The sequence below is a fragment of the Ranitomeya imitator genome, chromosome 5 (genome assembly GCF_032444005.1).
Source record: "Ranitomeya imitator isolate aRanImi1 chromosome 5, aRanImi1.pri, whole genome shotgun sequence".
Lineage (NCBI taxonomy): Eukaryota > Metazoa > Chordata > Amphibia > Anura > Dendrobatidae > Ranitomeya > Ranitomeya imitator.
The window spans coordinates 319,513,805-319,531,377 of NC_091286.1; the positions used below are offsets into that span (position 1 = coordinate 319,513,805).

General features: G+C 48.1%; 1 protein-coding gene across 6 annotated transcripts in view; it reads right to left on the reverse strand.

Moving 5' to 3' along the window:
* KLHL32 (kelch like family member 32) overlaps positions 1-17,573 on the reverse strand; it is a 508,172-nt gene that overhangs the window by 39,261 nt on the left and 451,338 nt on the right. For all 6 annotated transcript variants that reach the window (XM_069726338.1, XM_069726337.1, XM_069726339.1 and 3 more), the window contains one exon: positions 8,187-8,245. In XM_069726338.1, the coding sequence (XP_069582439.1) occupies positions 8,187-8,245 (59 nt within the window). The remainder of the gene's footprint in view (positions 1-8,186; positions 8,246-17,573) is intronic.

Below are 17,573 nucleotides of genomic sequence, written 5' to 3' on the forward strand. Positions count from 1 at the left end.
TGCTTGATGCCAAATCACCATGAATGCATAGTCTCATCCCTTGCATGGTCTCATCCCTTACATGGTCTCATCCCTTACATGGTGGGTTGGTGAAGACTGAAAATCTATGCTATGCAAGTAATCATTTATTTGCTCTCATCAGTTTTATTTGCACAGTGAAACATTGCATGCAATACATGTTACAATCTCACAGAAAAGTTCCATTTCTGTAATTGCCGTTTGTTCCAAGTACTTCGGCATGGTTTGGCATGAAGAAGGCACTGGAGTATCATGTCCTTAATTCATTAGGAGGTTCTTATGCCTCTTATTTCATTTGGAACATCTTTCAGATCCTATGCGCCACTCCGAGAAATATACGCCGCTTAGGGTCTGGAGTACATACATATCTGTAGTAAATGATACCACATTTGTGGCGTAAATTATGATGAATGTGTTGACCGCTCTCAGCCACATCCTCCATTGGGTTTGCTCTTCCCACTTTTGAAGACATTGCCAGAGCTGGCTGGAACTGATGTAAAAGTGCTAAAAGTTGCAACATTTTTCGCGCCACTACTACTCGTAAAAAAAAGTTACAAAATTTCAAACAGTTTTTTGCCAGAATTTTTCCGAAAGCATTTTGACGAATCGTCCTCATTCCACTTAAATGAAGGCCAGAATACATAGGTTCCAACATATAACTGGAAAGTACCTTTATATTTTACATCGTTAGCAAGAAACTCCCAAGGCAGAAAGATAACACTGTCATCTGATTTGCAAAGTATTCTTCTGTCTCCGGATTACGGCATCCTTTTTCTCTACTGCAATGCCTGCCAGGTGAAGCACTACACAAGCAGCAAGGCACAGGGGTTTGAGCAAGGTCACAGCTAAAACGGCAGAGTTTGAATACTAATCAGTGATCGGGGAGCAGAGGTCACCGCAGCCTGTCTGCTAGCAGGTAGCTCTGTGCTCGGTGGCAGATGGCAGTCATTATTGACTCTCCACAAAGGCCTTGCTTAAAGCCGTGCCCCAGTGCTTAGTGATAGAGTAATTGAGATTCAGAGCGGGTACAAGCAGATGTGGTTTGCCAGAGCCCACCGTAAACAATATGCCAGCAGAATGTAGAAAAACTGAGGCTGTGTGCGCAAACATGAAGCCTTCCTGATTTAAAAAAGTTTCAATTATTAACTGTATGTGTGCTCGCAATAGCGTGCCACACAATTAGCAGAGGAAACGGACATAGCTGTGATGTTCCCTTTGAGCTCATGAATTTAGAGCAGCGAACATGCCTTTATATTACTGACACCAAAGAAAATATATAATTAACGCATTAAAAACCAGGGTAAAGCAGGAAATAATATAGAATTCACAACTAAAAACTCCTAACTTCAGTTCACACATGGGAGTTACTGTATGTTCTTAGTAATTGCCAGGGAAAACACATGCTGAAGATGCATGTTTATTTCTGTGTTACATGTATTTTATGTTGTCTTTTATATTGTACTGTTGAATCTGTTTCTTTAGATTATGTGATTTTGTGCTGATTTGTTTGCTGTTCTTGAAGTTTGCTCAAAAGTATTAGGCATGTGTGGAAAAAATGCTGCAAAGTCAGAATGCTTTTAAAAATAGAAGTGATAATAGTATATTTTTATCAATTTATAAAATCAAATTAAAATCAATTTTGACTTCAAAATAGTATCAATTTTCTATGTACACTTGTACACAATTTGTAAGGAAACTCAGCAAGGAGGTTGTTCTTAACACCCTGGAGCACTAACCACAAATCTTTAGTGAATGCAGGCTTGCGGAAATCCTGTCTTTTCATATAATCCCAGACAGACACAATGATATTAAGATCAGGGATCTGTAGTCACCATATTATCACTTCCAGAACTCCTCGTTCTTCTTTACGCTAAAGATAATCCTTAATGATATACTGTAGGTGGTATGTTTGGAGTCATTGTTTTGCTGCAGAATTAATTTGAAATCAACCTGACGTCTTATTGATGGTACTGGATGTGGAAAAGTTTCAGCATGTAATTCTCAGGATTATTTTGCAATACTGAAGAAAGCATTTATCCTGACTCCATTTGCTGAAACGCAAACCCAAACTGGCAGAGGAACCTCCGCCATGCCTCACTGTTGCCTACAGATACTCATTATTGTATCACTCCCCAACCCTTGATCAAACAAACTGCCTTCTAAAACAGCCAAATATTTCACATTTTTACTGATTAGATCAGAGCACCTTTTCCTATTTTAATGCACCCTCAATGCTATTTTTTCTGTGTATAGTTGGGTGACTTGGCATTGTTTTGATCTAAAATTGCTTTGCTGCAATTATTCCAGGAAGAACACTCATAACCTACTATTGGAGTTGGGTGTAGAGGCGTATCTAGGGAGCAACAGCCAGGGCATATGTTCCAGGTGCAGCCGGCAGGGGGGTGCAGGATGGCCACCTAATGCGGCAGTCTGAAGTGTTTTCCCTGGCGGCTGCATTGTGCCGCCCCCCGGACTGGGAGTCATCAATTCTCTGAGCAGGCTGCAGCGTGTCGGCTCCCAGTGATCAATTGTACACGCGTCTTTTAGTGTGTGGGGGAGATTTAGGGTAATGGGGCTGGGGGAAATTTACTGTGTGGGAGTATTTACTGGTTATGGGGGTACTTACTGTGTTGGCGGAAATTTACTGTGTAGGGGGATTTACTGTGTGGGGGGGATTTACTGTGTGTGGAAGTTTTCATGTAACGGGGCTGAGGGAGATTTACCATGTGTAGGGGTATTTACTGTGTGGTGGGGAGATTTACTGTGTGTGGGTGTATTTACTGTGTGGGGGAGATTTACTGTATGTGGAAGTTTTAATGTCAGAAAGAATTAGTTTGAACCGGTGCATACCAAAAAAAGCAACTTATATATCAAAATACGAAAATGGTTGCACTCAATTGTGTTAAAGCATGTCAATGCAAAATACATTTATAATATAATATAATTTATATGCTAAGCTTTCTGACTGAGCACTCCACCCTTCACCATGTGGTGATTTTAACTACATCTAATCACATCAGGTTCCGACCAACCCATAAATGTGGCTTTACCAAGTTTATATTCACCCATACATTCAGATATTAGCCATAGGTAAGTGTTCACACTGGGCAGTTAGGTCAGGGACCCATTGGATTCATGAGATTGCCTTGATGATAGTTCATGGGCTCACACTATTTTGTGCTAAACATCTCATGTGTATTTTTCCCAAATTTCAAAAGCCATTTTGCTATTCACACGTCATGTATTTCACATTGGTATGCTTTAACACAATTCAGTACAACCATTTTCGTATTTTGATATGGAAGTGTTAGTGTAACGAGGTTGAGGCAGATTTACTATGTGTGGGGGTATTTACTGTGTGGTGGGGTATTTACTGTGTAGGGGGATATTTACTGTGTGTGGGGTAGTTATTGTGTTTGGGAGTATTTACTGTGCGTGGGAGCTTTAAAGTAACGGGGCTGAGGTAGATTTTCTGTGTGGTAGGGGAGATTACTGTGTGTTTGTGGGGAGATTTAGTATAATGGGGGGTGATTTGAGGACACATGTTTGGGGAGCAAGGGAGGGACAGGCACAATGTGGGGAGCAGGAGAAATTTGAAGACCCAATATGAGGAGCAAGGAGGCAGATGGGGGGCATGTATGAGGAGCGAGGAGAAAATATACATTGACATAGTATGGGGAGAGAGGGTGAAGGGATGGGTGTGGACACATGGGGAATCTGAGGGATGTGTGAGGAGGCAGTATGGAGTGTGAGAGGGTAAATGTGTGAGGATATTTTGAGAGAATAGTGCGAGGAGACCGTATGGTGGGGAGAAAAGTGTCAGTGGGCACAGAATAAAGACTGAGTAGTGTGTGGGGGGGGGGGGAGCGTGGGGGAACAGTTTAAGGTCACAGCCAGGAAGGGATAGTAAGCCAAGAAGGGAGAGTGTGGTGAGGAGGCATAGTATAGAGACTGGGCAGTAAAGGGGGGACACAGTATAAGAGAACATTGTGAAGAGGAGCCCAGTATGGAAAGGAGAGGGCAGTGTGGACGGCATATTTTGTGCAGAGAATATAGTGAGGGGCAATTATTTATTCAGAAGCTCAGCTTAGGCAGATATTTTTATTCAGGAACATTATAATTACACTGCTATATTTAAGGATATTGTGTGGGCATGTGCTACACAAGACCGGAGAAGATAGAAGTCTGCAGAGACGAGCGCTGGATGTGAAAAGTCATCATGGAGTCTGGACAAGATGAAGAAGAAAAGAAAGAGAACAACATCATCTATCAGGTACCTGGATGTAAATGTTATTTGTGATACTGACTAATTCTCATATTTTTACTTATGTTAGGAGCATTAAAGGGGTTGTCCAAGTCTGTGACGAGTCAGCAGTCATTCTATGTGACTGCAGGCTTCTGACTTCTCACAGTGCACACTGCATGCTGTCAGGATTCTCTCGTGCTGGCGATTTGCATAAATGCGGTCACGTGCCAAGTCGACATGTGTGGCCTCACTCAATGAAAATTAATTGAGTGAGGCGGACATGTCTAGTCGGAATGTGACCAGAAGTATACAAATCACAGAGTGTAATATACTCACTGTCAGGATTCAGCCATGCTTGCAGCTCGTCGGCATGTGACTAAGTGTGGAAAAGTGGATATGTGCTGGGGGGCGGGGGAGTGCCAAACTGAATTCTTGCCCCAGGTGCCAGAAAACCTAGGTACACCTCTGGTTGGATGTAGCGGAATCCCACTGGTTGCTGCCAGTTTTGAGCTGATAGCACTGTTGGACATCTTCCAATTTTAAAGGGAAGTAAGAATGATGTCTTTTTTTAAGCTGCTCTAAGTTTCCTTAGCTACCCACTGTGCCTATGGTCCTCAATATTGCTCATTTCTTGGTGCTTCTTCTAAAAACATTGAACAGCGCATTTCAAAAACACACCATTTTTGTCAGATCTGATGCAGTATATCTACCTTTTGTCCTGTTGCAATGCTCTGTCTAGCCATGGAATATGACCAATGACATGAAAGAAGAACATATAGTCCTGGAAGTGATGATATAACCCCCATAAAGTTCTGATATCAACATCATCAAGTCTATCTGGGATTATATCAAGGGACAGAAGGATTTGAGCAAGTGTAAACTCACAGACGATATATGGTATTCTAGTGACCTGTGACTAGGGTTGAGAGGACCCGTGGATGTTCGGGTTCGAGTGAACTTTAGCCCAAAGTTCGGTTTGAGTACCAGAACTCTACCTGAACTTGAACCTGAAGCCGAACGCCATAGAAGTCAATGGGGACATAAACTTTGGTTCTGTAAAAATGTTTGTAGTAAGGGCTAGTGGGCTGCTATAAGCCTCTCTTTCGCTCATCGCTACCTGTGACATGAAACTGCTTCCACAATCATACATTTCTAGCAGAGTTTGTCTGTTCCTCACCCAGTTTTAAACCTCCTACACAGCTGTTTCTGTTAAAGTTAATGACTGTTTTTCGTTTTACAGTACATATGATTATTATAGCGTATTTTGTATAACTCACCACTCGTACACCTGAATATACTGACTTTGTGCAAATGCACCTAGATGAATCGGTGCTATTTGAAGGCAAAGGATGGTCACACCAAATATTGTCTTAAATTTCTCTTCTGTTACTTTTTTTTTTGCATATGTATACAGTACTCAGCATAAATGTCTACACCCCATCAAATCTATCAGAAAATCTTTCCTCTCACAATCAACATTTTCAATGAGATACAATACTACAAAATACTCACACATGTGGGGCGAGCCATTGATTGCAAAAAAGATTTGTTATTTTTGCATACCCAAAAAGTAATTTTCCTAACAAATTCAGTCAAGACCATGTTACAAAAATGAGTACACCCCAATGAAAGTCTTAAGATTAAAGTTCAGACTACAAAATTCTAATTAACAAGAATTCACCACAGCTAAGTCTAATTATTCATTAGTTAGGTGTCCTGCATACAGTTAATTATAAAAGGGCGTTACATTACAAACAAAATCCTTCCCATTTCACACTGTCAGCAATGGTACCATATGGCAGAGAAATGTCACAAGACCTCAGTAAGAAAATATATTTTTTTTTACACATGAAAGGTGAATACAAAAAGATCAGCAAAGCTTTACTTATCAGTCAGAATTCTGTAGCAAAAGTGATCCATAAATCTAACAAAGATGGAACTGCAACCATCTTACAAAGATATCCAGGCCAGCCACAGAAGTTAAAACCTAAACAAGAACATGTTCTAATGAGAAGAGTTACAGAAAATTGACAGGCAAGTTCACTGAAGTTAGTTACAGAAGTAAAAATCCAAACTGGCGTGTTTCCCGTGACACAATATGGTGTACACTGCAGAGGAATGGCATTCATGGGTGCCGTACACGAAGGAAGCCTCTCAGAAACTCCATTCACAAAAAAGCCTGCCTTCAGCGTGACAGGGCCTATGCAGGAAATTATGAAAACTACTGGAACGCTATACTTTGGAGTGATGAGACCAAGATAAAGGTTTTTGAAACCAATGGCTTCAATACTGTATGGCGCCGCCAAGGTGAGGAGTACAAACAAAAATGGATGGTACCTAAAGTGAAACACGGTGGCACTGACATTATGTGGGGCTGCATGAATGCTGCTGGTGTTGGGAGCTACATTTCATTAATGGTGTCATGAGTTCACAGAAATACTGCACTATAGTGAAAGAGAAGATGCTACCATCACTAAATGTCCTTCGTAGATGTCCACTTTTTCAACATGACAATGATCTGAAACACACATCTAAGGTTACTGTTGCATTTCTAAAGGAAAACAGGGTGAAAGTGATTTTATTGCCAAGTATACATCCTGATCTGAATCCAATCGAACACTTGTGGGGAATTCTGACGAGACAAGTTGAGCATCATTCTCTATACAGGATCCAGGCTCTGGATCCTGTATAGAGAGTGCATATACAGGTCGTTCTTGAAGTATGGAAAAAGATAGATGTTGCAATGTGTTGCCAACTTATTCAATCCATGCTTAGAAGAGTTGGGGAGGTCCTTAAAAGTTATGGCGGTCGTGCAAAATACTAGATGTACTTTTTGATATGGGGTGTAATTTTGCATCAAATAATTTGAGTAAAACAGAAGATTTTGTAATTAAAGTTATATTATTACTTTTAGGCCAGCGTCACACTACCATACAATATGGATGAGTGCTATGTGATAAAACATCGCAAAGCACTCGGCCCAGTGTTATTCTATGGGGCAGCTCACGTCTGCAATTATTTTGTCATGCCAAATCGGCATGTGAGAACAATAAAAGCATGTTGCAACTGGCACCAAGACTTGACCGAGTCTATGCTTACTCGCACCCACATAAGCCTATGGGTGCGAGTGACACAATACACAGATTGAGGTGCGATATACGCCGACGCCAGCAGCGGAGGAGATGGAGAAATTAATTTCTCTGCAGCCTCGGCAGCTGTACTCCGATCCTCTCTGTGCAAGAGGATCGGGGCACAGTAGCATGGAGCCGAGGGTCATTACCATATTGCATCCGATGCTCTTGCATCAAATGCCATATGCTAGTGTGACTCCAGCCTTACTTTCATGTTATGGGTTCAAAAAAATGTTCTATGAAACTCAGTCTTATGAAAAATTTGGAAACTGTTCTCTGAAAAGTAAGATCTTAAAGGGAACCTGTCACCTGAATTTGGCGGGACTGGTTTTGGGTCATATGGGCGGGGTTTTCAGGTGTTTGATTAACCCTTTCCTTACCTGCTGGCTGCAAGCTGGCCGAAATATTGGATTGAAGTTCATTCTCTGTCTTCCATAGTACACGCCTGCGCAAGGTAAGATTACTTTGCGCAGGCGTGTACTACGGAGGACAGAGAATGAACTTCAATCCAATATTTCGGCCAGCATGCAGCCAGCAGGTAAGGAAAGGGTGAATCAAACACCCAAAAACTCCGCCCATATGACCCAAAACCAGTCCCGCCAAATTCAGGTGACAGGTTCCCTTTAATCAGCATCTCACGGTACAAAAGGGGTGTAATAATTTATGCTAAGCACTTTTTCTTAATACATGTGTGTGTTGGGCACAAAGAAAATCACTAAAATACCTCAAGCAAAGAACTCATGAAAATTAATATTTTTTCACTTGGGGATAATACGCATTATATTACATACCTGTTTTGGATCATATACCATTAGTCTGTTCTGATATTGTGCTGTGTTAGTTACACCACCTGAAATGACAAAAGTTAAGAATATATTTAGAAATTGTGATCACCAATTACACCACTAATAGCACCATAGTTTTTGGTCTATATAGTGCTGCTGACCTTGCAAAGTCAGACAGATGCTGATGCTCATCCCATCTAGAATAGATGATTTCCTCTCTAATTGTCAAACCAAAGCACTATACAAAAAAACAAATATACTTACAGGACCCAGGTACAAAAACCCACCAGTAAAAAGCCAACTTCAGGTCTGAACTAACATGGTGATAGCCCCCCCAAATATGTAAATTCTCCCCTCCAACACTGTTTGGCTGATGTGTTTCAAGGGAACCTAACAGCTGATTCATACTGCCCAAACCACACAAGACCGGCTAAATTATTTCAGCATTGTAGGTTCTACATTGTAGTACTGGAGTGCTTCAAGGAAAATACGTGAAAGATCTATATCTTTGTACCGTGTTAGCCAGTAAATAGAAAAATATTTAGATGTGAGAGTCCTCAGTGGTTGATACCTTTTAATGGCTAACTGAAAAGATAATAACAAATTGCAAGCTTTCGAGACTACGCACGTCTCTTCATCAGGTAAAGACTAATGCAAATTCCTCCAATCTTTGCCTGATGAAGAGACCTGCATAGTCTCGAAAGCTTGCAATTTGTTATGATCTTTTCAGTTAGCCATTAAAGGGTAACAACCACTGAGGACTCTCACATCTAAATATTTTTCAGGGAAAATATACAGTACATTACAATGGTGACGGGTGATTCTGAAACTAAAATAACTAGTCTAAGGGCTCATACCCATTTGCGAGAAAAAAAACCGGTCCGATTTTTGGACCGAAAAAACGGACGAGTGTCATGCGAGTGTAATGTGATTTCCGTGCGATTTTTTTCCGCGCAACATCCGTATGACATGCGTATGCAATCCATATGCAATGCAATTTTAACATGAGGTTTTACATACAACAGTTCTCTATGTAAAAGCTCATGTTAAAATCGCATTGTAAAATACAACTGTACACATCGTTTTAAAACCAAATAATCTTCAAAACATATATATACACTACTGTTCAAAAGTTTAGGGTCACTTAGAAATTTCCTTATTTTTGAAAGAAAAGCAGTTTTTTCCAATGAAGCTAAGATTAAATGATTCAGAAATACACACTATACATTGTTAATGTGGTAAATGACTATTCTAGCTGCAAACGTCTGGTTTGTAATATAATATCTTCATTGTTATGACCTGGTGGTGAGGACAATAATGGACCTGGTGGTTAAGAGCACACGGAATGACCTGATAGTTACTAATAAAACAGGACAAGCTCTGGGACGTGGGAACTCTGCTGACCGCAATCCCTAATCCTATCACACACACTAGAAATAGCCGTGGAGCGCTCCTGACTAGTGTTGAGCGATACCTTCCGATATCGGAAAGTATCGGTATCGGTTTGGATCGGCCGATATTCAAAAAATATCGGATATCACCGATACCGATACCCGATCCCAATGCAAGTCAATGGGACCAAAATATCGGAATTAAAATAAACCCTTTCTTTCCTTGTAGGTTCATTCTACATGAAGGAAAACAACTAAGAATAATGTAGGATGTATGGGGGAGGTGGCGGAGACATTAAAGGCAATGAGGATTAGTCCAATCAAATAGAATAGCATGATTTTTTTTTTTTTTAAAGACGTTCGGATTGAAAAAGATATTGACTATGTAAATTTTTTTTTTATTTTGTCAGATATTGATGTTTCACTATTCCACGACCTTCCCCTTCTTTTTTTTCCTTTTCCCACACTTTCATCTTCATCATCATCAGCATCTTTGACATCAACTTCTTCACCTTATTCATCTTCTTCATCTTCTACCTATTTTTTTTTTTTATTACATTCTTCATATTCATTTTCTTCAACTATTATTATTCTTCCTATTCTACATATTCTTTTTATTCCACTGTTATTATTCTTCCTATTCTACTTCTTCATCATATTCTCATTTGTGACAGGCATTCCCGTAGTTGTTATCTATAAAAGTTGGAAGATTACACCTTCCGTTCTGCCAGTCACAAAAGTTACATTTGTCCGCGTTCAGTTTGGCCTGCAGCATCAGGCTTTATCCAGGGGCACCACGAGGAGGAACGGACTCACCCCCATACACTGCTTAGTCTTCTTCTGCATATAATTTAGATAATATCTTTTGCTCTGATATTAAGTCTTATGCTTAATGTTCTTCTGCTCTTTGTTCTGCAGCCTCTTGTTCTTCTGCTTCTCGGTCTTCCATGTCGTCGTCTCCAGGGTCGTCGTCTCCAGTGTCGTCATCTCCGCCGTCGTCGTCTCAGCCGTCGTCGTCTCCGCCGTCGTCGTCTCTGCCGTCGTCATCGGGGTGGTCTTCCGGGTCGTCGTCGTCGTCATCGGGGTGGTCTTCCGGGTCGTCGTCATCAGGGTGGTCTTCCGGGTCGTCGACTTTAGGGTCTTAAACTTGGAAATGTAGCAGAAGGTACAAGAAGGCTGAGAAAATGCCAAGAACCAGCTGATGTAACTGGAACTCGGATGGCTACCCGAAGGTTCAAGAGCCTATGGAACTACCGAGGACCAGCTGACGTTACTGGAACCCGGTTACTAAGCAGGAGGTACCCGTGCTAAAAAGCACTACCAAGGACCGCCTGACGTTGGCGGAACTCGGATACCCAGAAGGAGGCACCTAAGCCAAAGGCTCTGCCCGGAACCAGCTGACGTTACTGGAACCAGGATGGGGAGCAGAAGGTACAAGAGCAAAAGACACTGCCGAGAACCAGCTGACGGTACTGGAACCCGGATGGGTAGCCGAAGGTCCAAGAGCCAATGGAACTACCGAGGACCAGCTGACGTTACTGGAACCCGGTTACTAAGCAGGAGGTACCCGTGCCTGAAAGCACTACCAAGGACCACCTGACGTTGGTGGAACTTGGATACCCAGAAGGAGGCACCTAAGCCAAAGGCTCTGCCCGGAACCAGCTGACGTTACTGGAACCAGGATGGGGAGCAGAAGGTACAAGAGCAAAAGACACTGCCTAGAACCAGCTGACGGTGCTGAAACCAGGTGGTGGACCCGAAGGCCCACAGGAGAGGAGAGAACAGCTAGGCCGCGAGGCAGCCGCAGTTACCGAACCCCAACAGTCCTACAGGGGGAGCTGGGCCTACTGGCACTACAGAACCAGCCTTGACTACCAATTCATGCAGCCCACATAGGAAGCTCCTAAACTGGAGGCACCCTGGAGTTGGCTAACCCGACCGCACCACGACGGGGCAAGCATAGGCGTCTCAGTGAAGTTGACACAACCCGGAAACAGCTGACGGTGCTGAAACCAGGCTTGGCACGAGGGAGTACCTGTGACAAGAACACTGCCGAGAACCAGCTGGCGGTGCTGGAACCCAGATGCGTTGCCCCAGTGTGCAAGAGCCAATGGCACGACCGAGGACCAGCTGACGGTGCTGGAACCCGGTTACTAAGCTGTAGGTGCCCGCGCTTAAAAGCACTACCAAGGACCGCCTGGCGTTGGCGGAACTCGGATACCCAGGAGGAGGCACCTAAGCCAAAGGCTCGGCCCGGAACCAGCTGACGGTGCTGGAACCAGGTGGTGGACCCGAAGGTCCACAGGAGAGGAGAGAACAGCTAGGCCGCGAGGCAGCCGCAGTTACCGAACCCCAACAGTCCTACAGGGGGAGCTGGGCCTACTGGCACTACAGAACCAGCCTTGACTACCAGTTCACGCAGCCCACATAGGAAGCTCCTAAACTGGAGGCACCCTGGAGTTGGCTAACTCGACCGCACCACGACGGGGCAAGCATAGGCGTCTCAGTGAGCTTGACACAACCCGGAAACAGCTGACGGTGCTTAAACCAGGCTTGGAACGAGGGAGTACCTGTGACAAGAACACTGCCGAGAACCAGCTGGCGGTGCTGGAACCCGGATGCGTTGCCCCAGTGTGCAAGAGCCAATGGCACGACCGAGGACCAGCTGACGGTGCTGGAACCCGGTTACTAAGCTGTAGGTGCCCGCGCTTAAAAGCACTACCAAGGACCGCCTGGCGTTGGCGGAACTCGGATACCCAGGAGGAGGCACCTAAGCCAAAGGCTCGGCCTGGAACCAGCTGACGGTGCTGGAACCAGGTGGTGGACCCGAAGGTCCACTGGAGAGGAGAGAACAGCTAGGCCGCGAGGCAGCCGCAGTTACGGAACCCCAACAGTCCTACAGGGGGAGCTGGGCCTACTGGCACTACAGAACCAGCCTTGACTACCAGTTCACGCAGCCCACATAGGAAGCTCCTAAACTGGAGGCACCCTGGAGTTGGCTAACCCGACCGCACCACGACGGGGCAAGCATAGGCGTCTCAGTGAAGTTGACACAACCCAGAAACAGCTGACGGTGCTGAAACCAGGCTTGGCACGAGGGAGTACCTGTGACAAGAACACTGCCGAGAACCAGCTGGCGGTGCTGGAACCCAGATGCGTTGCCCCAGTGTGCAAGAGCCAATGGCACAACCGAGGACCAGCTGACGATGCTGGAACCCGGTTACTAAGCTGTAGGTGCCCGCGCTTAAAAGCACTACCAAGGACCGCCTGGCGTTGGCAGAACTCGGATACCCAGGAGGAGGCACCTAAGCCAAAGGCTCGGCCCGGAACCAGCTGACGGTGCTGGAACCAGGTGGTGGACCCGAAGGTCCACTGGAGAGGAGAGAACAGCTAGGCCGCGAGGCAGACGCAGTTACCGAACCCCAACAGTCCTACAGGGGGAGCTGGGCCTACTGGCACTACAGAACCAGCCTTGACTACCAGTTCACGCAGCCCACATAGGAAGCTCCTAAACTGGAGGCACCCTGGAGTTGGCTAACCCGACCGCACCACGACGGGGCAAGCATAGGCGTCTCAGTGAAGTTGACACAACCCAGAAACAGCTGACTGTGCTGAAACCAGGCTTGGCATGAGGGAGTACCTGTGACAAGAACACTGCCGAGAACCAGCTGGCGGTGCTGGAACCCGGATGCGTTGCCCCAGTGTGCAAGAGCCAATGGCATGACCGAGGACCAGCTGACGGTGCTGGAACCCGGTTACTAAGCTGTAGGTGCCCGCGCTTAAAAGCACTACCAAGGACCGCCTGGCGTTGGCGGAACTCGGATACCCAGGAGGAGGCACCTAAGCCAAAGGCTCGGCCCGGAACCAGCTGACGGTGCTGGAACCAGGTGGTGGACCCGAAGGTCCACAGTAGAGGAGAGAACAGCTAGGCCGCGAGGCAGCCGCAGTTACCGAACCCCAACAGTCCTACAGGGGGAGCTGGGCCTACTGGCACTACAGAACCAGCCTTGACTACCAATTCACGCAGCCCACATAGGAAGCTCCTAAACTGGAGGCACCCTGGAGTTGGCTAACCCGACCGCACCACGACGGGGCAAGCATAGGCGTCTCAGTGAAGTTGACACAACCCAGAAACAGCTGACGGTGCTGAAACCAGGCTTGGCACGAGGGAGTACCTGTGACAAGAACACTGCCGAGAACCAGCTGGCGGTGCTGGAACCCGGATGCGTTGCCCCAGTGTGCAAGAGCCAATGGCACGACCAAGGACCAGCTGACGGTGCTGGAACCCGGTTACTAAGCTGTAGGTGCCCGCGCTTAAAAGCACTACCAAGGACCGCCTGGCGTTGGCGGAACTCGGATACCCAGGAGGAGGCACCTAAGCCAAAGGCTCGGCCCGGAACCAGCTGACGGTGCTGGAACCAGGTGGTGGACCCGAAGGTCCACAGGAGAGGAGAGAACAGCTAGGCCGCGAGGCAGCCGCAGTTACCGAACCCCAACAGTCCTACAGGGGAAGCTGGGCCTACTGGCACTACAGAACCAGCCTTGACTACCAATTCATGCAGCCCACATAGGAAGCTCCTAAACTGGAGGCACCCTGGAGTTGGCTAACCCGACCGCACCACGACGGGGCAAGCATAGGCGTCTCAGTGAAGTTGACACAACCCAGAAACAGCTGACGGTGCTGAAACCAGGCTTGGCACGAGGGAGTACCTGTGACAAGAACACTGCCGAGAACCAGCTGGCGGTGCTGGAACCCGGATGCGTTGCCCCAGTGTGCAAGAGCCAATGGCACGACCGAGGACCAGATGACGGTGCTGGAACCCGGTTACTAAGCTGTAGGTGCCCGCGCTTAAAAGCACTACCAAGGACCGCCTGGCGTTGGCGGAACTCGGATACCCAGGAGGAGGCACCTAAGCCAAAGGCTCGGCCCGGAACCAACTGACGGTGCTGGAACCAGGTGGTGGACCCGAAGGTCCACAGGAGAGGAGAGAACAGCTAGGCCGCGAGGCAGCCGCAGTTACCGAACCCCAACAGTCCTACAGGGGGAGCTGGGCCTACTGGCACTACAGAACCAGCCTTGACTACCAGTTCACGCAGCCCACATAGGAAGCTCCTAAACTGGAGGCACCCTGGAGTTGGCTAACTCGACCGCACCACGACGGGGCAAGCATAGGCGTCTCAGTGAAGTTGACAGAACCCAAAAACAGCTGACGGTGCTGAAACCAGGCTTGGCACGAGGGAGTACCTGTGACAAGAACACTGCCGAGAACCAGCTGGCGGTGCTGGAACCCGGATGCGTTGCCCCAGTGTGCAAGAGCCAATGGCACGACCGAGGACCAGCTGACGGTGCTGGAACCCGGTTACTAAGCTGTAGGTGCCCGCGCTTAAAAGCACTACCAAGGACCGCCTGGCGTTGGCGGAACTCGGATACCCAGGAGGAGGCACCTAAGCCAAAGGCTCGGCCTGGAACCAGCTGACGGTGCTGGAACCAGGTGGTGGACCCGAAGGTCCACTGGAGAGGAGAGAACAGCTAGGCCGCGAGGCAGCCGCAGTTACGGAACCCCAACAGTCCTACAGGGGGAGCTGGGCCTACTGGCACTACAGAACCAGCCTTGACTACCAGTTCACGCAGCCCACATAGGAAGCTCCTAAACTGGAGGCACCCTGGAGTTGGCTAACCCGACCGCACCACGACGGGGCAAGCATAGGCGTCTCAGTGAAGTTGACACAACCCAGAAACAGCTGACGGTGCTGAAACCAGGCTTGGCACGAGGGAGTACCTGTGACAAGAACACTGCCGAGAACCAGCTGGCGGTGCTGGAACCCAGATGCGTTGCCCCAGTGTGCAAGAGCCAATGGCACGACCGAGGACCAGCTGACGATGCTGGAACCCGGTTACTAAGCTGTAGGTGCCCGCGCTTAAAAGCACTACCAAGGACCGCCTGGCGTTGGCAGAACTCTGATACCCAGGAGGAGGCACCTAAGCCAAAGGCTCGGCCCGGAACCAGCTGACGGTGCTGGAACCAGGTGGTGGACCCGAAGGTCCACTGGAGAGGAGAGAACAGCTAGGCCGCGAGGCAGACGCAGTTACCGAACCCCAACAGTCCTACAGGGGGAGCTGGGCCTACTGGCACTACAGAACCAGCCTTGACTACCAGTTCACGCAGCCCACATAGGAAGCTCCTAAACTGGAGGCACCCTGGAGTTGGCTAACCCGACCGCACCACGACGGGGCAAGCATAGGCGTCTCAGTGAAGTTGACACAACCCAGAAACAGCTGACTGTGCTGAAACCAGGCTTGGCACGAGGGAGTACCTGTGACAAGAACACTGCCGAGAACCAGCTGGCGGTGCTGGAACCCGGATGCGTTGCCCCAGTGTGCAAGAGCCAATGGCATGACCGAGGACCAGCTGACGGTGCTGGAACCCGGTTACTAAGCTGTAGGTGCCCGCGCTTAAAAGCACTACCAAGGACCGCCTGGCGTTGGCGGAACTCGGATACCCAGGAGGAGGCACCTAAGCCAAAGGCTCGGCCCGGAACCAGCTGACGGTGCTGGAACCAGGTGGTGGACCCGAAGGTCCACAGTAGAGGAGAGAACAGCTAGGCCGCGAGGCAGCCGCAGTTACCGAACCCCAACAGTCCTACAGGGGGAGCTGGGCCTACTGGCACTACAGAACCAGCCTTGACTACCAATTCACGCAGCCCACATAGGAAGCTCCTAAACTGGAGGCACCCTGGAGTTGGCTAACCCGACCGCACCACGACGGGGCAAGCATAGGCGTCTCAGTGAAGTTGACAGAACCCAAAAACAGCTGACGGTGCTGAAACCAGGCTTGGCACGAGGGAGTACCTGTGACAAGAACACTGCCGAGAACCAGCTGGCGGTGCTGGAACCCGGATGCGTTGCCCCAGTGTGCAAGAGCCAATGGCACGACCAAGGACCAGCTGACGGTGCTGGAACCCGGTTACTAAGCTGTAGGTGCCCGCGCTTAAAAGCACTACCAAGGACCGCCTGGCGTTGGCGGAACTCGGATACCCAGGAGGAGGCACCTAAGCCAAAGGCTCGGCCCGGAACCAGCTGACGGTGCTGGAACCAGGTGGTGGACCCGAAGGTCCACAGGAGAGGAGAGAACAGCTAGGCCGCGAGGCAGCCGCAGTTACCGAACCCCAACAGTCCTACAGGGGAAGCTGGGCCTACTGGCACTACAGAACCAGCCTTGACTACCAATTCATGCAGCCCACATAGGAAGCTCCTAAACTGGAGGCACCCTGGAGTTGGCTAACCCGACCGCACCACGACGGGGCAAGCATAGGCGTCTCAGTGAAGTTGACACAACCCAGAAACAGCTGACGGTGCTGAAACCAGGCTTGGCACGAGGGAGTACCTGTGACAAGAACACTGCCGAGAACCAGCTGGCGGTGCTGGAACCCGGATGCGTTGCCCCAGTGTGCAAGAGCCAATGGCACGACCGAGGACCAGATGAAGGTGCTGGAACCCGGTTACTAAGCTGTAGGTGCCCGCGCTTAAAAGCACTACCAAGGACCGCCTGGCGTTGGCGGAACTCGGATACCCAGGAGGAGGCACCTAAGCCAAAGGCTCGGCCCGGAACCAGCTGACGGTGCTGGAACCAGGTGGTGGACCCGAAGGTCCACAGGAGAGGAGAGAACAGCTAGGCCGCGAGGCAGCCGCAGTTACCGAACCCCAACAGTCCTACAGGGGGAGCTGGGCCTACTGGCACTACAGAACCAGCCTTGACTACCAATTCATGCAGCCCACATAGGAAGCTCCTAAACTGGAGGCACCCTGGAGTTGGCTAACCCGACCGCACCACGACGGGGCAAGCATAGGCGTCTCAGTGAAGTTGACACAACCCAGAAACAGCTGACTGTGCTGAAACCAGGCTTGGCACGAGGGAGTACCTGTGACAAGAACACTGCCGAGAACCAGCTGGCGGTGCTGGAACCCGGATGCGTTGCCCCAGTGTGCAAGAGCCAATGGCAT